The following is a 23,987-nucleotide window of genomic DNA, read 5'->3' on the forward strand; positions in this document are numbered from 1 at the left end:
CGCAGCAGGCGCCGGCCGCCGCCAACATGGGACCGGAGCAAGGGAGGGCGGGGCCTGGTGGGGCCAGCTCCGCCGACGCCGTGCCGCGCCGGGCGTCGCAGCCAGCGGCGCGTGGGCCGGCCGACCGGTGCCGCCCGGTCGGTCCGCTGGTTATGGGGCCGGCTCGCCCCCGGACCCCATATACGGCGGGCGGGCCGGCCGCCGGTCGGCGCCCCACGCCCTCCCTCCGCCCAGCTCCGGCGGCCGCCGCTGGTCCCCCAGCCAGCCGAGGCAGCCCAGGCCGGCCCGGCCATGTCGCGCCTCGGCCTCCACCTCCCGCCGTCAACGCCGCCACCGCCTCATCTGACGAACCCCTTGCCCGGCTTCGGCCGCGAGTACATCTTGGCCTTCTTGGCGCGCTGCTGCTCGTCGTGCATGAAGGCGGCGCCGCCGCCGCCGCCGCGCTTGCGCGCGCGGCCCTCCTTGGAGGCGTGCGCCTTCAGCTCGACGGCCGGCGGCACGGTGAAGCCGAACGAGCGACCCACGCCCTTCAGGTCCAGCTGCTCGATGTCGAAGATGGTCTTGAGGCTGTGCGAGTTGTACGCGTGCACGTAGGCGCGGAATGCCTCCTTTGCCGACTGGTTCAGAAAGTAGTTCTTGGTGATGAGCCGCTCCAGCTGAAACGGGGGAGGAGGGGGGGGGGGGGGGGGGTTAGTCGAGGGAAACGACCGCACCGTTTAGGCGGAGGACAAGCCGTCGAGGCTACACATGGGAGCGTAGCCAGCAAGGGGGAATTCCGACTTATAATTGACCGACCTCTCATGACGAACGCCTTTCTAAAGTAAATTTTAGTTATGGGCTGTCGATATTAGTGATAAGCTCACGAGCGACCGTTCGCCCCATTGGTGGCAAAATAATCGTTGTTATTCTGATATCTGAGTGACACAAGAACACAAGACGTTCCAAACGCTCTCGCCCAAAGTTTTTTGGAAACAAGTTTTCCCCACTTTATCGTGATCTGACCAATTTATCAGTCAGCTCTTTGCGTTTAACTACAATCCCTCGTTCAGTGGCGATCTGTTCGCGATCTTCCAGTGCCCACCGCTGCAACTTTACCACCGTCCACACCAGGAAACTCGATCGCCACGATTGGCACGAAACACGCTCCCCGCGGTATATATTGAGCGCAACGGCCGGAAAACACACGCATGCACTCCACGAGCGTGACCAGACCCAGGCCACGTGCCCCCCACATCAGTCAGGTGTCACTGAGTCTCCCTGAGCTGCCAGCCAATGGCTGGCGGCTCAGGAAGACTCACTCAGTGACGCTCAGAGACTAATGCCGTCGCGCCATCTCTGACAGTGTGCGGCCAACGCGCCATCTCTGACAGTATGGGGGCAACGCGCCCGCCACACGACGAGCGCGCTTCAAGGGCGGGGCGGGGCGGCCCCGGCACCCCGCTGGTGGCCTGCTCGCCTCTGACGCCCGGCGGCTCTCGCGCAGACGCCGCTCCAGCGCCCGCCGGCCACTATCCAGTCCATCCCTTGCTCACCATCCGGACATGCATACGCACTTCTCCAGTGAGGTCATCCTTTAATCTTTCCGCGAATAGTGGTGAGGCCTCCACTTTAACACCCGTTCGAAGAATATGCAGATAAGCCGGAGCATGTTTACAGGAGGCGTCGAGGAATACGTCAGCGGCCCGTATAAGGAGCGCGTCTCGTCGGGCCGGCGCTTCGCGGGGCTGCAGCCACCGTATCCTGCTTCTCGACGTCCCTGCCCCACTGGCTGGACCTGCCCCAGCGGATCGGCGCAACAGAATGCACGCCATAACCTTGCAAACCAATGTGATATAGGATCAGCCGTGTTTTGACGTCTCGACGTTTTGCACGTGCAAGCCCGCTGACACGTACACCGGTGGACGGAAAAATGAGCGCCGTTGCTCAGCTGTCACTTGAAGTAATGCCGACGCGGCGCTATCAAATTTAGGAGCAGCTTCCGTGTGCAATCGCCCGTCGCCGCCGCGTCGCTGTGAGCCACAGTTCCATAATTAACAGCAGCGGCGTGGTGGCGTGCGCAGCGAAACGGGTTTTCGACGTATGCGCGGACCGGAAAAGAGCGGTTTTATTCTCCGCGCCGAAAAATTGGCTTGAATGGGGCTGCACGAGCCACGTGACCGTCTGCTGCAGTCGGCACGGCATTTGCCGGAGCTGGAGGAAATTGTTCTGGATCCACCCAATTTCTGGCGTCGCTCCCCGGTCGAGCCTGAAAAATCCGCCCCACCACCCGAAGTCTGGGCGTCACGTGATTGTGTGCGGGCTGGATGCTCGTGGCATGTTCCGGCTCTTTGTCCACGAGAAAAAGATGGCGACGGGGGGTCATACCGATCGGTCGAGACCGTCAACGGTTTTCCAGTCCACGATTGCGATTTACGACCAGCGTCCCTGATCGCAAAGCCTTTCAAGTGAGGTCAAATGACGTTCGCTGATCTACTGCTCTTTTGCAAACACGCTGAAATGCTATCACTTTCACAGGTGGTAGGCACATCGAACGACTTCAAGGTCAGGGAGCGCCCACAATTTGTCCAGAGGACCGCGCCTGGCGCCAAATGCTCCGACCAGCGGCGCCACCGGAGCGGACCTGATACTGGCGGCGGCAAACATTCCGACGAAAGGTATGCCGTAACGCTCGGGTAATGAACCATTCCTGAATCGTTGCAAATCACTGATCAGCTCACTAATGACCAGTGCACCTTACGGCGGACTGGTGGGGCTAGCGGACTTCGAAGTTGACTTCGTCACCGTTCCTACGCCCATGCGCCGATGGCGTCCGACCACACAACGCGGGGAACTACGTTCAAGTTGAGGGGGAGCAGCGCGGGATGCGGCGAGCGTGTGCGCCGTCCGCCTCCGGCCCGCGCGGCCAGGGATGTCCTGCCTGGCGCGCGGCCCACCCGCCAATAACCATCTGCCGCACATCCCACAACGCAGTTTTGTTTTATCGCCAGTTTTGTTTAAGCGCCTGCACAGAGCGTGACACACAATTCAGCTTTCCATGGCAGAGCAGATTTTACCCTGTTCCAACGCAAGCGCCGTAAAATTTGACCACAGCTAACCGCTCTGCAGGTTTTTGAGACGCGATTGCCACACAGGTGCATGAATGAATTTGCTGCCGGCGGCCGTTACATCCAGTTTCAAAACCCCAGTGGGCGTGTGGAATCAAAATACAAGACCACACATGTTAAGCGTGAGTCGGTCATCAGGGCAGATCGCGGTCATTAAGAAGCCACATGATGACGGGCTGAGAGTCCCCAGACGTGACCGACGACTAACTACGGACTTGACCGTGGGATAATGCGCGGTGTTTATTTGCAGCTGCCCGGCGGCCCCGCTTGGCGACTGATGACCTCCGGTTCAAGGCGGGGCACTGGTCGGCCCCCCCCCCCGCGACTGACGCCCGCTCCACAAACGAGCTGCGACAAGCGACCACCTTGCTGATAATACTGACTGTGCGAGTGAGCGCCTGCAAGTCCGTATGAATGAATCGCAAAGTGGCGACAACCCGCCCAAGATAGTGGAACGAAATAAATGCAGATGGTCGCGCTCCGGTCTAGGAGCCCGGCCGCTGGCCCGTGAGCAGCGCTCGCCCGGACCGGCGACAGGGCACCGCTCCGGCACGCGCCGCTGAGTGGGCGGCGGCCAGCGGCCGACCGGCGGTCGGCGGTCCGGCCCTCCCCAGCTGGCGTATCGAGGCGAGCCGTGATTCAGAACCTGCCGCGCGAGTTATGGTTCGACTACCGCAGCCGCCGGCGCGCCCGGCCAACGCCAACACCCGGCTATTTGCTGCGCCCCGGCCGCCTTTCGTATATTTACCCGGACAGCAGCGAATGACCAGACTCGCTCATCCATTTATTTTGGGTATCGCGCCGCGCGGTCGGGTGCCAGTGCGGCCAGCGCCGGTCGTCGGGCGCGGTGCGGGGCTCGAACGGCGCGTCGCTGACCGCGGCCGTGCGGCGGCGAGCCCGGCCCTCCGCCTCCAGTCCGCCGTGGATCCGCCGCCCCCACCACCTCGCGCGCGCCGCCGACAACAAAGGGCGGCCGCCTGGACGTCGACTGATGACGGCTGTTTGGGCCCGCGGCCGTGATTGGTCATCATGGCTCGCCGAGAGCGGCGTCATGGCGATGTGACGTCACAACTGAGACCGCAGCGACACGCCCGACCGCCCGAGGGGCTGGTGCCTGAGGATCGCGTCATGACGATGCGACGTCACCACTGAGACCGCAGCGACGCGCCCGACCGCCCGAGGGCCTGCCGCCTGAGGATCACGTCATGACGATGTGACGTCACCACTGAGACCGCAGCGACGCGCCCGACCGCCCGAGGGCCTGGCGCCTGACGATCATGTCATGGGGATGTGACATCACAACTGAGACATAACCTTTCTGAAGCGGCTCAAGGCAGGACAAGTCGTGGACTGACACTAACACCGAACTGTACCAGTCAAAGCAAACTATCACTGCAGTCCATGTTACAAAACATTCCTCTGCGGAGCTTGGAACCCTTTCCGGCGATCTGGTGGTGCGGCTGACCGTTTTCAGCTAGCACCTTGCAAATCAGCTGGTTCCCATGCTCGCTCAAAACCACGCGCAGACAGTCACTCGCCCCCAACAACCTGACCTATGACCACGCATCCTAAAAACATCCAACCGCTCTCTTCCCAAACGCCACAAACTAGCACCGATGAGCGAAGCCAACAAGAGCCGCGCTCCAGCGAGCACCGGGAAAACACGGCTCCCCGCAACATCGTCATCACAGCGCAGCACGCGCCAATAGTTGGACAGCAGCGCGGCCGCCTGCCGCCACGGGCCGCCACACACCTCGCCGCTGTGCCAGCGACCGGCCGCAGCCCGCCTGCACGCGGAGCCCGGCGGCCGGGCGCCGCCGAACCGCGGATCGGCCGCTAAATCTGAATAATAGGCCCACAATGCAAATCGCATCGACTACGGACGTGCATGCCGGCGCCATATCAAAACAGCGTGCCCAGCCCGGCGCCGCTGATGGGCTGCACGTTCCGGCACGGCGCGGTGCTGCTGTGAAACAGACATCCGTATTACAGCGGCAGAGTCAGATGAGCTGATGTGAAGCAAACGTCCGCGTTGCAGAGTCAGAGCCAGATGACACTAGCTGAGAGGAAGGAGCTAATGTGAAACAGACGTTTGTGTTATAGCGGCAGAGCCAGATGAGACTAGCCGAGAGGAAGGAGCTAGTGTGAAACGGACGTTTGTGTTACAGCGTCAGAACCAGATGAGACTAGCCGAGAGGAAGGAGCTGAGGTGAAATAAACGTCCGAGTCCAGCGTCAAAACCAGATGAGACTGGCCGAGAAGAAGGAGCTGACGTGAACCAGACGTTCGCCATAGTGGCGGGACCGGATGAGACTGGCCACGTGCTCAACAGCCAGTCGCTAATCGCATGTCATACCGTGACATTTTCTATCCCGCCACGTGACAAGAGCGGGCGGCGTTCGTGAGCCCCAACCACCTACGGACACCTTCTCCAAATTGGTTGCAACGATGGGAGAAGATGGGGGCACTCGTAGATTCATCACATGTTTCATCAGTTTCACCGCTCAAATCGACACAGCTGACCTCCAGACCTCCTCCGCCACTGCTCACGGGTGCACCGTAACACGAGACAGGAGGTCGCTCCCGACCGGTCGGAAGCCGACGGACCTCCGCCATTTGGTGCGTGCCTCCGACATTCTACGATTTGATAACGACTTGAAACCGGTCCAAAAGACCTCTCCGTGCCACACGTATCTCATGAGCCCATTAATACCTGCGTGTTTATGTGGCTCGGGATTTACGACGTTAGTCGAGCCCGGTCTCGTCGCCGTATTGCTGTACATTAAGTCTTGCTTATTCACGCCCAAGCCAGCCCAAGCTGTGCGTCATAGTCAAATTGCTGTGCATTAAGCCATGCTTATTCACGCCAAAGCTGGGCTGTCAACTACCAGAAATGTGCGATTGATCACGAAAGATCAACCCCATTAGTTTGTACAGTACGCGGCCTTCTATGAATACATCATTTTTACGAGCCATAATTCGTTAGGATGAAAGATTGAAACAAATCCACACCCGGTGTAACAGGCGTTGTTCGCCTGCAGGCTCCTCCCACCAAGAGTTTAAATTCATGCTTGGACTAAATGCAGTCCATTTGACCCTATTCCTGAGCGTTTACTGGGGGCCTGGATATATGCGGGAGCTTCTTCTGCCACATTGAGACCTCAGAACCTATTGGGCGGATCGATTAGTTAGTGCCTCCAATGCATTATTGTAGTGCAACCTCCCTCACAAGACAAATATTTTCACAATGACTCGGTCAAAACTACTACGAAGGGGACATTCCTGAATCAGACTGCCGTCACCGACCGTATTCTTTCCTTCGATTTACAGTCGACTGTTATGATGAACAACTACCAAAATCAACACCTACCGACATGAATGTACAATCACAAATGGAATGCTGCGGAGAGTTGGGTGAACATGGTACGATTGGTGACGGTGTTAAAGGTTTTGGTACAAAATTATCGATGAGAAATCTGAAGATTTTAATTTCAAACAAATCTTCTGATTTTAGCAAAAGACATGGAGAATCGCACGCGTTATCTGACATCGTTTAACACAAATGTCTCCATTTCAATATTCAAAGGTAAGAAAGTTTCATTCAACATTCGAGAAGTGTGAAAATTTACACTCTGGAATCTCGAGCATTTTGTGAATTAAAAAAAAGACATTCACTGAGAAATCTAATAATACACTGCGGAAATTCTCCTAATTTTCTTTGGTTTAGGGAAAAGGCCAAAAGACATGAGGTGGCTTTTCACACACCCCACAAGAAAAGACTAGCAAACCGTACCTTTCTAAACATAAACCAGTTTTCCGCCTGAGCTGTTTGCTCGAAAAACGCTGGAGCGAGAGCCCTCGTTAAGACGGTTAAGACAACTAACACAGCTTGTCGCGTGAACAATGGTCCCGCCATCTCCCAGTAATCTGAACAGTGAGATGACTGCGCCTCGGTCTGGCAGCCCAGTGACAGGCTATGAGGATTTTGAAGTACACTGCAGTCCTCCGACACGACCAGCCGACGTCAAGCGACTCGTGACCGAGTTCCGTGCTGTCCGGCACTGAGGCCGACACTAGTTTTAAGCTGGAGTCTACAACTACTTGCGGCGATGCGTCAACAAGTAACAATGGCAATTATAAGGCAGAGATTACGCCCACATGCTTCAAACAGTCGGACTGAAGGAACTCGAATTCAAATGTTAAATGAATATCCAAATACGGATACGAACACACCCTTGACCCTTCCAACATAAACAAACGAAGTTCATACCGATCACGTTACAGTGTTTGTTTACGACTTACCTGAGGAACTGTGTAATCAATCTGAAGAACTATCTGATATAATTAATCTGATATATTTAATATATATTAGTTTAACTAGCATCATCGAGACTGTTGGGCAGTGGTTCCGGACGGCATTAGCAGCACACTGTCCAAATGTGGGTTGGGTTACAAACATATCGTCTCAACAGTCACACATAGAAGCCGGGATTTCCACAAACGGCTTCCATATCACCGTGCGCACACACAACGCGCGGTTACACAACATGCGGTTCCATGCGGCAGAAGGCTGAACAAGCCACAGAGCCCGGTGGCACAGCCGGCCAGCTGACAGCCCCCCCCCCCCCTCCCAGCCTCTGGCGCGTCCGACCGCCACCCGCGTCGACACCGGCCGGCGCAGCGTCACCCACCTGGCTCTGGATGTCGGCGATCTTGGCCCAGGAGAACTCGAACTCGTTCAGCGGCACCTTGGCGTGCTTGAGGAAGCGCAGGAAGCCGAGCTCCTCGGGCCGCAGGATCAGCAGCGCGTGGCCGCGCCCCTCCATGCCGCGCGCCGTCCGGCCCACGCGGTGGATGTACTCCTGAGGAGGGGGAGGGGGAGCCAGGTCACTCACCGCGCCTCAGGCCAGCCGGGCAAGCGCGAGCACCGGCGACGGCGCAGGCGCCGAGCGTGCGGCGAGGGCGGGATGTGGTCCGGGAATGGTGGTCCGATCGGTCCAGGTGCTGGTGCGCCGGGCGCCGGCGCCGTCCGCCGCCGCTGATAACTGCTCCAGGAAGGAGCTCGGCTCCCGCTGCCACTGACCGTGCCTGCATCCTGCGCCGAGCGGGCCGGCGAGGGGTGGCGGGGAGGCCAGAACACCGGCTGGCTGGCTCCCGACCCACACCGGTACCGCGCCGTACGGCCTGGCGGGTCGGCTCACACCAGTATAACAAGAGGAGTCCTGCACGAGCAGCACTAGGAGGCACACTGCTCAGAGCGCGTGCCCCCTGCCGGAGCTGCACGCGGCAGTGTGCGGGTCGCAATGACAGCCGTGCGAGAAGCCGTGACACTGTCACCGAGACTCCTCATAGCTTCTCAATCTCTCCTCCAGCTAGCACTGCTGCAAACAAACGCACTGTCTCGACTCACAGCGCTTGGTTTTCGCTCGGAGGGGACGGTCTCTTCTGCACAAGACGCAGACCGAGCGGGTCAGTACCACCAGGCCACCCTCGTGGTCACGCAAGCCCGGACGAACGAGGCGGCTAACCTCACAGCCCGCGGAGCTGAGGAGACCTGCGACCGGGAGCGAGCTTCCACCACCCCCACAAGCGCCAGGACCGCTATTTGACACGAGACCAGACGGGTGGCAGAACCCTACGCAGCCTGCCACCCGAGTCTGCCGCCTTCTCCAGGCCGTGAAGGCCTGACAAGATGGGAACAGAAGACAGCCTTGTTCCAAATAGCGCCCGGCTGCTCGGTGTTGGTGCACGGCACCTTGCAGCAGCATCGGGCTGGAAGCCAGTCCCACTCTGCAGGAAGCGCGGCTGGCAGCGTCCACGTGAATCACCCCATCACGAGCGGCCCGCATGCATCTCAGCGACGGACCAGTTCTGAGGCTCCTCCCGAACGATCGAGGAGGCCCTCTCGGGACCGGCCCCTCACATCCCCCAACTTATCGCGGCGTGCAGGACGGAACGCGTAGCCCAAGCCTTGGGCGCAGCCGCCTGACGACAGGGAACGTCCGCACTGCTGCCTTACTGCTGGCTGGCCTGGCGACGAGTCACCGATCGACGCGTCACCAGTGTCCGCCCCCTGCTGTGGGGACATCAGTGCCCAAGCCTTTCCCCTCAGTTGTCCAAAGGTCGGTCCGATACGGCGACCGTTCCCGAAGACCATTCTGTTTTGAACGGCTCGTTCAGTGCGCCAGGAGTGACGATAAGCCCACGCGTCCCTCTCATCTGTACACTGGCTATATGACGTTTCAAACCAGTGTTCGTGTTAGGGAAACCAGTTTTTTTGGCGTGTAAAACCGAGAAAACTGTTCAGGTAACAAAAGTGTCGCGTGACATGGGAGGAAGTAACACATTTTAATGAGTAGACAGTAAAACGACGAAGTTTTCCACAACAACGACATCGTCCCCATGTTTTACATCCTGCCTAATCCTTGCCCATCCATATTCGGCGACCGTCCATGGCTGACCAGCAGACCGTTGCTCGCGAACGCCGCCAACGGCCCCCAGTAATAACGGCCCGCGTCCATCCGTGGGTGTCTGCCGCCAGCCAACACCGAGTCCCAGCCGGGGGCGGTGCGCCGGAGCCGGTGGGCTGCACCCGCGGCACCACCGAGGGCCTCCCGACAACCAACACCGAGTCCCAGCCGGGGGCGGTGCGCCGGAGCCGGTGGGCTGCACCCGCGGCACCACCGAGGGCCTCCCGCCAGCCTCGGTGGAGAGGGGCGCCGACGCGTCGCACCCGCGGCACCACCGAAGGTCTTCTGCTAGCCTCGGCGGCCTTCGGGCGCCGGCGCGTCGAAGGCCTCTCGACAGCCTCGGCGGCGCGGGGCGCCCGAGCGCCGCACCCGCGGCACCAAAGGGCCCACTGCCAGCCTCGGCAGCGTGAAGCGCCGGCGCGCCGCACCCGCGGCACCAGAGGGCCCCCTGCCGGCCTCGGCGGCGGCGTGGGGCACCGGCGGGCGGCACCCGCGGCACCACCGAAGACCTCCTGCCAGCCTCGGCAGCGTGAAGCGCAGGCGCGCCGCACCCGCGGCACCGGAGGGCCTCCTGCCAGCCTCGGCAGCGTAAAGCGCCGGCGCGCCGCACCCGCGGCACCAGAGGGCCCCCTGCCAGCCTCGGCGGCGGCGTGGGGCACCGGCGGGCGGCACCCACGGCACCACCGAAGACCTCCAGCCAGCCCCGGCAGCGTGAAGCGCCGGCGCGCCGCACCCGCGGCACCGGAGAGCCTCCTGCCAGCCTCGGCAGCGTGAAGCGCCGGCGCGCCGCACCCGCGGCACCGGAGGGCCCCCTGTCAGCCTCGGCGCCGGCGGGCCGCGCCGACCCGCGCCTATCGCCGCCGATCGGGGGCCACCGCGCCATATCGGACCAATGCCGTGCCAAGCCGCGGCCCTGAGAGGGCCGACCTGCGGAGGCGTCGGACCCGATGCCCCCCGGAGCGGCACCCTGCCCCGTCCCCCCCCCCCGCGGCCCACCCGCAGCGCTAGCATAGGTGTCTCAGCCCAACATGCCACAGGACCTGCCGCCTCGTCTGAAGCGTGACGAACCATCATAACGCCGTTTAACCAATGCCTCCTGGAGTAATAGCGGAAGGCCGATAAGTGCCGGCATTAGAACTCTGAACTCTGAGTTGCGAACTAAATGCGAATGCACACATTCGAAGGCCAAACCAAATAGGCGCCCCTCATATCACCAACAATGACAGCACTTTAATTTTGCTACGTTTGGCTCATTGCAAGCGTCATCGATGCAATTTCAAAACAATGCTCCCAGTGATTTCGCTTTCATGCATCACAACGTTACCAGCTGACGGACGCCTTATAAGAGCACATCGTACGTCACGACACAATGTTTTATGCATCATGGCCAGCTCGTCGGTAATGAGCCTCGCACCAAACGCTGCACCTAGCAGGGCCGGCGGCAGTCGGTCGGTGGCGAGCCCACCGCCGGCGCGTGGGCCTCACCTTGGGGTCGTCGGGCGGGTCGAACTGGACAATCCAGTCCACGGCCGGGATGTCCAGGCCGCGCGCCGCCACGTCCGTGCACAGCAAGATGCCCGAGTCGGCGTTGCAGAACTGGAAGAAGGTGGTCGTCCGCTTCGATTGTTTCTGCTTACCCTGCGGAGGCCGGCGGTACGTGAGGCCGGCGGCGTGGGGATGAGCGGCGCGTCCAACAGGCGCAAGGGGATGGGTGACACGACGCGCGCCCGACAGGCGTGGCGGTGGACTGACGCAATTATGGTTTCCGCTGTGCTTCAAGAGGACTTCGAGGCGGTTTAACGAGCACTGCGAAATCGCCAAAATTGCAAAAACATCCTGATAGGAACGCCCAAAGCCACACGCATGCACCCAACCAGCAAATGGAGCCGCCTCCGGCCCCCATGCGCATACGGTGCTCACACACATATGACGACTGACCGAGTCAAATCAAAAACTGCGAGCAATCTATCTGAGGAACGCAGTGGAATCGCCAAATGCATTCACAGTCTTCACAGTCTCCATTTCAGCAACAACATCGTCATCCTAGTTCGATAGCAAAAACAATATCGCAGACCCGGGGAGCTAAGTAACGCTAGGACGAATACCACTATATGCTCCAATCAGACATCCATCACAGAGGAAGATGTGCAGCGCCCCTCCCCTGAAACGGCCATTGCGTCCGACTCACGTGTATGCACATGACTGGCAGGTCAATGTAGTTGAGCAGCTCATTGTGGAACTTGACAGACATGCAGCTGCTGAAGAACACCATCACCTTCTTTTTCCTGTTCTTCTTCAGGAAGGTGAACAACAGCATAAACCGCTTCTCCGAAGGGCAGACCACATACCTGAAGCCCGGACAAGGTGAGGTCAGCTCCCAAGAGGATCCGCCCTGGTGCTCCTGCATTACATACAGCCGAGACGACACGCCGCCAAGGCGTAAGTGCCAGCTGGCGTTTTCAACATACTTAAAGCGGCACCTGCGAGTGGCTTCCACGCGTCCCGAAACACGAACACCCTGGGTCGGCAACACACCTGGGGTCCTCGCCCCACCACCAAACCCGACCACATCAACAGCCTGTCGGCACCTGCCTCCCCCGCGCACGGACGGCAGCCGACCTACCCCTGCTCGAGGCCCGACACGGTGGCCTTCTCCTCCAGGTCATCCACGCCCACGTAGACGGGGTCCGTCTTGAGCGCCAGCGTCTCCAGGTCCTTCACCTTCTTGGTGGTGGTGGCGCTGAACAGCATCGTCTGTCGCCGCTCTGAAACCGCCCGCATGCTGAGCGGACGTGCGGACGGAGTAGCGGAAGGGGATGACATCCCCTCGGCCAACCGGCCGGCTGGTGCTGGGCGCGTCATCGACTCAGCGGTAAACAGACTTTGAGTCAACCCTTAGCGAACCAATCAACAAAGAACGCGAAGCCAGTCGACAAAGAGATGGAAGCTGGATATATTCCTGGGACGCCATTTGCCTCACATTTTCTACGAAGTGGCGTGCCTAGCAACCCGTGCTGACACTCCTGACACTCCTCCGCCCAGGCCATAAACGATTAGATAACACACAAAAGAAAACACGGGGCAAATGCGGAATCGTTACGCCTTACAGCACAAACATGCAACAAGCCAGGGCCCGATCAGATAACAAAGCTGTCCTCTTTTGGTGCATCATCCCGGAACATCCACGGCACATCCGCCAACACCACCTGCCCAGATATTGCGCACCTCAGTACAGCACTGCGAGCTGCAGACTACTCTGGCCACCACTTCAAGGTGTCCCGCCCACCACATTTCCACTTTCCGCCATTCCCGCTTTGCCCCTGCCAGTCCCGCCGCCCGTCGCCGCCCGCTTACTGGGCAGCAGCTTGATGATCTGCTTCATCTCGTCCTCGAAGCCGATGTCGAGGATGCGGTCGGCCTCGTCGATGACCAAACACTGCAGGTTCTTGAAGAGGAAGTTGGCCGTGTTCTGCAGGTGGTCCAGCAGGCGGCCCGGTGTGGCCACAATTATATTGACCCCTGCCGGCGCGGCACGGGTCAGCGCGCTGCCGGGGTCACTGATGACGTCGGAGGGGTGTGGCTGCGTCAGCGTCCGCCGCCCAGACGTCAGATGCGCACCAGGACCACCACACGGCCGTGCCCCGCATGCCAATGAGGCGCCCGTATTCGTCTCAGCAACGTCAGCTCTTGAATATGGATGAGGAAGTGCTCATATAATTACACGTCTCATGGGCATATATGAATGATAACTGGTAGCATGCACGTAAAAACGTCCCGCCGCGGCCCCGGTGCTAATTCGGTGCAGTCTGATTTTGACTTGATAGCTGTTACATGTATGGGTCGTTGCACATCATACGCGATAAAGCCATACAATATTTAAACATGAAAATGCATTAAACGTGATATGGTCTCTAGATTCAGCTCCGAGGGCGCGGGACTTTGCTATGGGCCCAATCAATGCCCGGTGTCTAGCTGACAGCAAGTGCATGAGTTTTGCGCTTGGTCGGATACAAACCAAAAACACGGTGCCTACTACGCCCGTATGGTCCCCATAACGCTTGGCTGAGTTTCCCGTCCATTTTCCGAACGGCAGCGCTGGTGTAAATCGCTCCACACCCCGGCAACGATAAACAACAAAACAGCCACGGACCCCAATCCCGTGAGTGGCTTCTCATCTTCTCACGAGTGCGGCCCGTAAACGGTTTACAAAGCCGACAGGACGTAGCTTCCACCGGTACATGATAATGTCCGGTGCCGATCCCTGACACTAGACACCGGCACCTGGCCGCCGCCCGAGCGGCGAGGCGTGCCCGACAGCGGCAGCTTCGCCGGCCGCCGCCGCCGCCGCCACGCTCACCGTTGGCCAGCTTCTGCGCCTCCGACTGCCGGTTGGTGCCGCCGATGATGAGGCCGTACGTGTGGAAGTGGTGCGCCATCAGCTCCTTCAGCACGCCGAACGTCTGCATGCTGAGCTCGCGCGTCGGAGAGATGATGATCACGCCTGCCGCCCAGACACGTGGCGCTCACAGTCACTGGCCGCGAGACATGTCAGGCGCTCGCCGTCACCGGCCGCAAAACACGTCAGGCGCTCGCCGTCACCGGTCGAGACACGTCCAGCGCTCGCCGTCATCGGTCGAGACACGTCCAGCGCTCGCCGTCATCGGTCGAGACATGTCAGGCGCTCGCCGTCATCGGTCAAGACACGCTAGGCGCTCGCCGTCGCCGATCGAGACACGTCGGGCGCTCGCCGTCACCGGCCGCGAGACACGTCAGGCGCTCGCCGTCACCGGTCGAGACACGTCCAGCACTCGCCTTCATCGATCGAGACACGTCAGGCGCTCGCCGTCACCGGTCGAGACACGTCCAGCGCTCGCCTTCATCGATCGAGACACGTCAGGCGCTCGCCGTCACCGGTCGAGACAAGCCGCGCTCGCCTCATCGTCGAGACACGTCGGCGCTCGCCGTCATCGTCGAGACACGCCGGGCTCGCCGTCATCGATCGAGACACGTAGGCGCTCGCCGTCATCGGTCGAGACACGTCCAGCGCTCGCCTTCATCGATCGAGACACTCGGCGCTCGCCGTCATCGGTCGAGACACGTCCAGCGCTCGCCTTCATCGATCGAGACACGTCAGGCGCTCGCCGTCACCGGTCGAGACACGTCCAGCGCTCGCCTTCATCGATCGAGACACGTCAGGCGCTCGCCGTCACCGGTCGAGACACGTCCAGCGCTCGCCTTCATCGATCGAGACACGTCAGGCGCTCGCCGTCACCAGTCGAGATAAGCCGGGCGCTCGCCGTCATCGGTCGAGACAAGTCGGACGCTCGCCATCATCGGTCGAGACACGTCCAGCGCTCGCCTTCATCGATCGAGACACGTTAGGCGCTCGCCGTCATCGGCGAGACACGTCCAGCGCTCGCCTTCATCGATCGAGACACGTCAGGCGCTCGCCGTCATCGGTCGGAGCACGTCCAGCGCTCACCTTCATCATCGATCGAGACACTCAGCGCTCGCCGTCACCGGTCGAGACACGTCCAGCGCTCGCCTTCATCGATCGAGACAACGTCAGGCGCTCGCCGTCATCGGTCGAGACACGACGTCAGCGCTCGCCTTCATCGATCGAGACACGTCAGGCGCTCGCCGTCACCAGTCGAACAAGCCGGCGCTCGCCGTCATCGCGAGACAATCGGACGCTCGCCTCATCGGTCGAGACACGTCCAGCGCTCGCCTTCAATCGATCGAGACACGTCAGGCGCTCGCCGTCATCGGTCGAGACACGTCCAGCGCTCGCCTTCATCGATCGAGACACGTCAGGCGCTCGCCGTCACCGGTCGAGACACGTCCAGCGCTCGCCTTCATCGATCGAGACACGTCAGGCGCTCGCCGTCACCAGTCGAGATAAGCCGGGCGCTCGCCGTCATCGGTCGAGACAAGTCGGACGCTCGCCATCATCGGTCGGCGGCACACGGCCGGCCGGCTGACGCCAGCTGGGTCATCGCTCGAGAAGCACGCCGGCACACCGACGGACCGTCACGCCAGACGTCGGGCGAATACATACCGGTCACCAGCACGTATACACGAGACATTCAGCAGGCCCACGCTAACTACCGCTCACGCCAACCTCCTATAGTAGCTTTAAATCCCGGTTTAGAACAGGATCCCGAGAACCACGACCGACGCAGGTGCGAACATTCCATCACCGGGCGTGCGATTAAGTGCGCCAATCCGTGACATAACAAACCCTCGGACAAGTCAAGCGCCAGCTGGTACTCGCGGAAGCTGCGAACCCGGTCCCGACCGCCACCTGGAGCGAGCTCGGCAGCGCCACCTACCGGTGCCGTTGCGAGGCATGAACTTGAGCTTGAACATGAGCTCGACGGCCGGCACGAGGAAGGCGAGCGTCTTGCCGGAGCCGGTCTTGGCGGCGCCCACCAGGTCCTTGCCCTCCAGCAGGGCCGGGATGGAGCGCGCCTTCAGAGGTCGGGCAGAGTCAACGGGCGCCGGCCGATGGCGAGGCCACGGGTGATGACGACTGACGCTAAACGACGTATGGGGGATGGTGAACAGCTGACGCACGCTACGGGACGAGCCAAGCACATTTCCCGGATATGTTCATTAATATGTTGTGTAAAAGCCAGCAATGAAACCCTCTTTCAAGCATAAGACTCTAACATATGCTAGATGTTTGCAAGAGTTACCCTCAAGCCATCATTCAGTAAGTTTTGCGATGATTCTTGCCATAGCCACCTACCACCGCACTTACCTGGATTGGCGTCATATCGGTAAAACTCATGTCTTTGATGGCCCGCAGTGTGAATTCACACACTCTGTCCTTGAGGCTCTCAAAGGACGTCTCGATCACTGGGTTCACCCCCATCCAAGAGGCACCTGGCACTGAAAATGGAAATACAATGAGCTGTCATATGCATACAAGACCTCAGCTGCTGCCAATTGTCATGAGACAGAATCTGAGATGGATTATAGATACTCAAATCTCAGGGAACAATTAGCAGACACCGGTATAGCGGTTAGTGCTGTTAACAGTCCTTAAGACAAAGTTTGAGTTTTTTCCTGGCTCCCAGTCAAGATCCCTGTTATTTTGCATGACAATGGGAGTGAAAGATGCTGATTGATCTTAAATGAGCAAGTGATCTTAGACCTTGCATTGAATGTTTTATCCCAATAATTACCACTGTTGGGAGTTACTGACATTGGTTGCCATCATACCTGAGGGAGTACCTCCTGATTTCTGTTTAGAGCCTTCATGATCTTCCTTCTGATCTTGAACCTCTGGCTCATCAGCTTGAGGCTGCTCTTCAGTCTTGGCTGATGCTTCTGAAACAGATGACAGCCACCTTATGCAAAAGACCATAAGGAACACCCAATGACAGCTATGCAAATCACTTGTTGCCACACTCACCTTGACCACACCCCTGTGTAGGATACATCATGATTATGCTGCCCTATCCATGTGGGGTGCCACCCTTCATCATTCAACACTGATATGATCTGGGACACTGATTCATATTGGTACAAAACTGGGAAATATAGTTTCGATAGAGTGCTGAGTCATAATTGCATGCAAACAATGTGCACAGTTCATGCTGCTCAGCTGCTGCATGTAGCAGCCACCACATGTCTCAGGATCAAGGATGAGGACATTGTGAGCAAGCCTTTACAGCTATCGCTTTAAAAACACATCTGATCTCACTGAAGAATCAGAGAAACACAGTACACAGGTAACTTAAGTAATGTAATGTAACCTGTCACTGTACTTGTGATGAAACCTTAACCTTTTCCAACAAATACTCCTGCACCAACCCTTGCACATACTTCTCCCCCCTATTCATTGAACCTAACCTACACCATCCTTGCAGTGGTCACCAATGACACACCAGGAGCTATCATATTTGAGAAGGATGACAGAAGTAAGGATCATAATCAATGAACCCTATCTTAAAATGACATTGACTGATAGGAGGGGTGAATCTACATCCTGCCCCTAGTGACAATTGTTTGTAAAGCAATGTTGACATACCTGTGTAAAACTTTAAGAAGCTTACAAGCTATCAACTCCAAGTCTTATGCCAAAATGGCAGCTATGAGACCATAACAGAGAAGCACGAGTTATGCCAAAATGACAATAGTTCTAACAAAAGGGCCTTATTGTGGATAACTTATCCAAAGCCAATTAAGACAAAAAAGCCAAAACCAAAAAAGAATTCATATCTATAAAGAGTAAATGTGGGACAATTAGTTAATATGTTGATCATCCATATGATGCCATTGTGTTGTTTCAATATTATACCTTATGACATATGCACGCTAAGTGAACAAATATTGGAAAGGTATTGCCCAATTTTTTTTTAACCTCAACTCAGAATTATAAAATGATAATCTACACCCTATATACAATCATGAAGAATGCCAGTACCAATTTTCAAGCAGGTATCTGTACTAATGACTGAGTTATGGCTTGAAATGCATCACAGCAAATAATGCCCATGCCCAGTTGGGCCAAGACAAGACTGCAAAAAATAAATGTAACACCAAGTAGAGCAATATCCCCACAAAATACTTTCTGCTCATATCCCAGCCAAGATTTGATCTGAAACTTCAGCTAACCACTCCCTCATTCAATAAGGTTCATCAGGTAAATCGGCTTGCTACTTGACTTATTCCAGCTCACAGAGTTCAGTGCACAGTGCCCAGAGTTTAACACATGATGCTGCCAATTTCAGCACAGAGCCAATTTGTATAAAAACCATTGATGCTGAACAGGAAATATTAGCACAAAATGACCAAGCATATTTTTCACTCTAAAGTAATTTAAAAAAGTGAAATGGGCCCTGGCCAGGGTTCAGCACACATATACCTGAAGTTCAGTAAAATTGTCCAGTCTAGTGGGTGCATTTTTGCAAGTGGGGCCCAGACCTACACAAACAGGTAGCAGGCCTCAAATCTGTGACCAGGCAACAGAAACACCCCAGTCACATTGAAGGTTCCAAGTCACAGCTTTGTTGAGGTCTGAGATTGCATCGCATGGTGCTATGGAAACAGCTAAGGTCTGCTGAGTGGTGTGAGATTGTATGGCATGGTGCTATGGAAACAGCTAAGGTCTGCTGTGTGGTGTGAGATTACATGGCATGGTGCTAGGGAAACAGCTGAGCTCTGCTGTGTGGTGTGAGATTACATGTCACAGTGCTGTGAGTTGCCAAATAAAATTTCCAACTAAGTCTCATCCGCAGTCAATGATATGCCAATGCAATGCCCGGCTAATGCAGTGATAACTTAAAATCCTAGCATGACTTAACAGCACAACAGAGCTTTAAAGTCCTAGCATACACCAGCAAAAAACATAAAATGGCTTTGACCACACATTGCTCCACCTCATTTATACGGATGTCAGTTAGCCATCCAAATGATCCACCATTAACACTCCATCAATGGCTGCAACGGCAAACATGATTTTACCTGATTCCTTTTGCTTCTGCAGCTTTTCAAGCTTCTTTTTTCTCTTCTTGTTCAGCTTTTTGTTCAAAGCTTCTTCGTGAATAGCCATGATCTCCAAAAATCAGAAGTCAGGATTTGGAAACAGGCGCACAAACGGATCCCTACTGCGTAATCGTACACCCCTGCCTCTCACTCGTCCCAGTACAGGATCGACTTTTCCTGGGACTAGTGCACTTCTATCAGCCAACTCGACGTGAAGATGAGATTTCGAAAAGCGCACTTATAGGCTAGACACGCTCTGGTCACCAACTGTCCCCAAACCAACACCAACGCAGACACACGACGCTCCCCACGTGTATTACTACAACCAACACAAGTAAAATCACACGCTGTCTGCACGCAAGTGCGCAATAATTGAATAGCATTCAAGTGCTTATGTATTTTATTTAAAGTTCTGGATATCCAGCTCTAATAGCCGCAGCTGTTTCAAAAGGAGATGCCGTAGCATTGTTGGGCATTGCATGCATGGGCTGTGCGCCCTAATTCGAGACGACAAGGCATTACATGCATGGGTTCGGTTGACGTTCAATAGTGTATTTTTTCATTCGAATGTAGCTGTGTTTTCCTGTAATAGCCGTGCTTGACCTGTTCACGAAAATAGCTGTAATATGTCTCCAGTTGTGAAATTGAGACTGCGTGTATTTTTGTAGCTAACTGGAAGTCCTATTCCAAAGTCCGGGGATAAAAATCCCCCTTTACTCCTGACCCCTGAGTCCATGAATGTTCCAAAAGCTGAAATATATATTTAAGTGCATCTTAAATCTTTTGATATTTAAAGATGTTATCTTATAAATTTGAATTGCAGATAAGTACATAATGACAGCAATTTGCCATGGACAGTGATACCCATGGGCCACCAGCAATGGTGGCCTGTCTTACACTGTATTTGATGTCCTCTGCTTGGTCCGTTATTGTGAATGTGTGCCAATGCTGCTGATGTGTGTGATAGCTATATACATCTTATATACATGGCTGTATTTGCATCTGTTAGTGTGTTCTACTTACAGGCTAATTTCAGTTGGTCATGAATAAAACTAAGTCTCTTTGTTTATCACAGGTACTTTTACCTCCTGATAAATGTGTACAAGGCTGTTAAAAAGAGGCTAAGCACATTTACTAGGTTCAACGTGAGTGTATATAGTCATATATCATCCAGTATGCCAAGCCAAACTTCAAAATACATTTCAGCAATTGCATGTATGATATGCATGACACTGATGGCTGTAATAGCATATAGTGGTATATGGCTATATTGAGTCTGTTATAATGTCTGGATCTATTCTGTGATATTCAATGATGACTGGATGAAATCAATGTGACAATGTGACATTCTTATTCTGATCTATTCTAGGACAATATATTAGATGCATCATGTCTTAACTAATATTTTTTAGCACATAGCTCTTACTTATGAAGGGTTTGAGGCATGCCAAACAGTAAGTTCACAAGATTTAAGCCCATGTTTTGCTACATTATGATCTGTCTCAGTATGGCTCAGTATGGGTAAAAAATAAGATATTGCCATAAGTTACTGGAACTGAGCACTGGTGTTGAACCCTCACTATACTTTTGGGCTGGCAAACCAGTTAGGATTACCACAGTTCCTACCCTGATTTTATACATGCAGTATTAAAGAGCCAATATTTAATAAAGCCTGATATTGGAGAAGCTCATTTGGGTCCTCAATGCAGTGACAAATATCACTGATCACCTCAGATGGAAGGAGGGTGATTGCTGCCCTAAGTTATCACCCATGGTACAGCTACAGAACCAACTCACACCTAGAGTACATATGGCCATGTTGTCTTCAAGACCTGTTGGTTAAGTGCAGTTGGCACCTCAAAAATGAGTGAAAGCATGGTTTTAGGACAGGATATTAAAATGAAGTTTGTGGTAAAAACAAATGACAACCCTCACAGATATTTCTTTTATCTGCAATAGTGAAACAAATGCTAAGGAAAGTTGGTTCATTGATTTCAATGTTACAACTTTTTTACAGTTGTCAAAAATGTATGTCCATTGCTACATGGCTAGGCACCTGTAACAACTGGACTAGGTGTTAGTTGACTACGTGTAAATAATGAATATAGCTTGTTTTCTCATTTAAGGCCAGCGTGATAAATTCTGCTCACATGTTCACCATTTGACATATTTTGTGTTTCATTGTATATAGTCTCATTTGTCATATGCATCTACTGTTCTGAAATAAAATGATGCAGTGGTCCTGTTCTCATGTTTTCTCAGTGGTAACTGAAACAAAAACTAGTTGATAACATTGCCTAATACATGAGTTTTTTGCTGTATACCTATGGTGGTGAAATTCATTGTTCTCTTGATTTTTTTCAGTGATTTTCTGAGCCTACCACATTTCCCAAGCACTGCTATTGGAAGAACCATTGTAAGCATGGCTGGTGGGAAGGAATCTCCTATGGAGGTAAATCAATTTATAAATGATGCATGTGAGGAAACAAGACACGAGGCACACGTTCAGTGACATATGACCAAATTTGCACAAGGATATTCTTTTCATTGCATTCACATTCATTGCCATCATAGGCACATCCGGAAAATTGCATCTCCATTCTAATTTTTTGTCATTCTACTGTATTGCCCAGCCAGCTGTTGATTAGCACACATAAGCTAATGCCAGCATTTGACAGAGCCAGGTCGCCAGTGACCGGATCCTGGTGATCGAGCCGGGCTCGTACTTCCTGCGGATCGGCCGAGCCACGGACGTGAACCCAGCCGTGCTGCCGCACGTCATCGCCCGGCGCAGGAGGGACGGCGGCCAGCAGTACCAGGACCCCGTCCTGCCGCCCGACGTCAAACTGGTGCGGCCCAGAGCGGTGGCGGTCTGACCTCGCTGCCACCGGGGAGACGGCACTGACTGTGGGCAGGCCAGTGGACAACAGCCATGTCATATAACTGTTGTGTCACGGTGTTGTGGCCTGTCTTGACATGTCTTTCTCGACTGAGTGGCGTCAACTTCTCTGTCTTGTGGCTGTTCTCCACCTCCTGCCCTGTGCAGTGGTACTCTGTTCTCCACCCACCTGCTCTGTGCGGTGGTGCCCTGTTCTCGGCACCCTTCCCTGTGCAGCGGTGCTCTGTTCTCTGCCCCCTTCCTTGTGCAGCGGTGCTCTGTTCTCCGCCCCCCTGTCCTGTGCGGCAGTGCTCTGCTCTCCCCCTTCCTGCCCTGCGCAGCGGAGCTCTGTGTTCCCCGTCCGTCACCGCCCATTGTCGGCCTGCCCGCAGCCCCGTCAGCAGATGACCGAGATCGAGGAGACGCGGCTGGCCGTCTCGCACACGCTGCAGTCCTGCCTGAAGTCGGACGGCACGGCCAGGTGAGCCGGCGCTGCCGGACCAATGCGCTGGACATCTTGTGTAGGACATGGCTAGCAAAAGGTTATTCACAATCTTGCTTTGTGAAAATAATTCTCATCATTTTTGGCACGGGAGAAGTCTGGCTGAAGTCTCCATTTGGAGAAAGTCAACACCACCGCGTCAGGCGTCATGGTAATTGATCGAGCGGTTGGAACGATCCAAGAAGTGGTTGTTGATGTTATGGCATTGGTACTTATGTGTGTGTGCGTGCGTGCGTGCCTACGTGCATGCGTGCGTGCGTGCGTAAGTACATGCGTGTGTACGTGTGTGTTTGTGTGCGCATGTGGCCATCTAAGGCTGCTACACTACCATTTCATTGCACTTAATTATATTGCGTTTTGCCGTTATATTGCATTGTACTATAGCATGCTTTACATTTAAATAATGGTAATTTACCTATCCAGAGGACCGATGTGCTGTCAGCGACAGGTCCTGGGAACAGTTTTTGTCAAAAGATATACAACAAAGGTATCATTAGTGTACCAAGTTCAGGGGCGGAACAAGAGGAGGGGGTGTGGGGGGGGGGAAGGGGGCGCACGGGCCAAGTCTCCCTTGGGCCCCGACTGGGCCGATAGGCTCCAAAGGGGCCCATAGCTGGCCGACAGACGTATTTTTTACATAAAACGTAACAAAATTGAACATCTTGGGGGCTCCAAGTGACCATGAACATTTGCAGGCGAAAGTGAAGGGCCCACCAGGAAACAAATGCTATTCTTCACTGATTGAGAAGGCTTAAGGCTCATTACGCTGTCCAGAGGCCCTACGGTTCAGTGGTTTTATACAATATAGCCGGGAGCCCATATATTAACCTGCCGGGGTATTCTCGGTTGCTCAGTGGCCCTTCACGTTGGTCTGGGTTAGCCTACTGACACATTCGCGATATGCTCATGGGCCCTCTACATTGGTCTAAAGGCCTTCCAATTCTTTGCCACTTGCTTAGGGTCCCACGCTCTTGTCAGGGCCCCATCCGTTAACCTGATCGGGCGCACTCAATCGTTCTTGGGCCGTCCACACTGTGTATTGAGTTCTTCCTTTTTGAATGAAGGACCCTCAGCACTTTTTGAGAGCCCTATCTGTTTACCTCCTCGGGCACACTGGATTGTTCGGGGTCGCTGCACATTGGGTCTTGGTATTTGAGCGTAGGGCCTTTCGCTCCTGTCGGGAGCCATCTGATCCTGGCTGACCCTGTCCGGGTACACTAGATCTTTCGGGGCCCTTCACAATGGGTCTTGGGTACTTCTGATTTGAATGGTGGGCCCTACGCTCTTGTCAGGGCCACTTCTGATAACTTACTCCGGCACACGAACACATGAGCATTATTAAGCTGTCCGGGCCAGTGGCGAATCCAAAGGGGGGGGGGGGGGAAGCATGGAACCGTACCCCCCTTGTGCTCCGAGGGAACCCATAAGTACTGAAAGGACCCATGACCATCCGAACGGACGCAATTTTCTACCACAAAACACACCGAAGTTGGACGTTTTGGGGTCTCCAGACGATCAAGAACAGTCGCAAGCGAAAT

General features: G+C 55.4%; 2 protein-coding genes across 2 annotated transcripts in view; one reads left to right on the forward strand and one right to left on the reverse strand.

Annotated features, from left to right (window-relative positions):
• Nucleotides 1-232: 232 nt before the first annotated feature.
• pit (probable ATP-dependent RNA helicase pitchoune) lies at nt 233-19,379 on the reverse strand. The gene is made up of 11 exons (XM_037222998.1): nt 19,049-19,379; nt 16,802-16,909; nt 16,338-16,468; nt 15,907-16,045; nt 13,932-14,075; nt 12,929-13,093; nt 12,198-12,339; nt 11,763-11,922; nt 11,060-11,212; nt 7,796-7,966; nt 233-656 (listed from the first exon to the last, which is right to left on the reverse strand). Exons 1-11 carry the CDS (start codon nt 19,134-19,136, stop codon nt 339-341), a joined length of 1,719 nt encoding a protein of 572 aa, XP_037078893.1. The 5' UTR covers nt 19,137-19,379; the 3' UTR covers nt 233-338.
• Nucleotides 19,380-19,563: 184 nt separating this feature from the next.
• Nucleotides 19,564-23,987, forward strand: part of Arp8 (Actin-related protein 8) — a 28,096-nt gene continuing 23,672 nt past the window's right edge. Inside the window, exons 1-4 of the mRNA XM_037222997.1 lie at nt 19,564-19,599; nt 21,434-21,521; nt 21,748-21,918; nt 22,340-22,428. Of these exons, the coding sequence (XP_037078892.1) occupies nt 19,592-19,599; nt 21,434-21,521; nt 21,748-21,918; nt 22,340-22,428 (356 nt within the window). The 5' untranslated portion in view covers nt 19,564-19,591. The remainder of the gene's footprint in view (nt 19,600-21,433; nt 21,522-21,747; nt 21,919-22,339; nt 22,429-23,987) is intronic.

This window comes from Pollicipes pollicipes, unplaced genomic scaffold (genome assembly GCF_011947565.3).
Source record: "Pollicipes pollicipes isolate AB1234 unplaced genomic scaffold, Ppol_2.1 Scaffold_4881;HRSCAF=5763_pilon_pilon_pilon, whole genome shotgun sequence".
NCBI classification, from domain to species: Eukaryota; Metazoa; Arthropoda; class Thecostraca; order Pollicipedomorpha; family Pollicipedidae; genus Pollicipes; species Pollicipes pollicipes.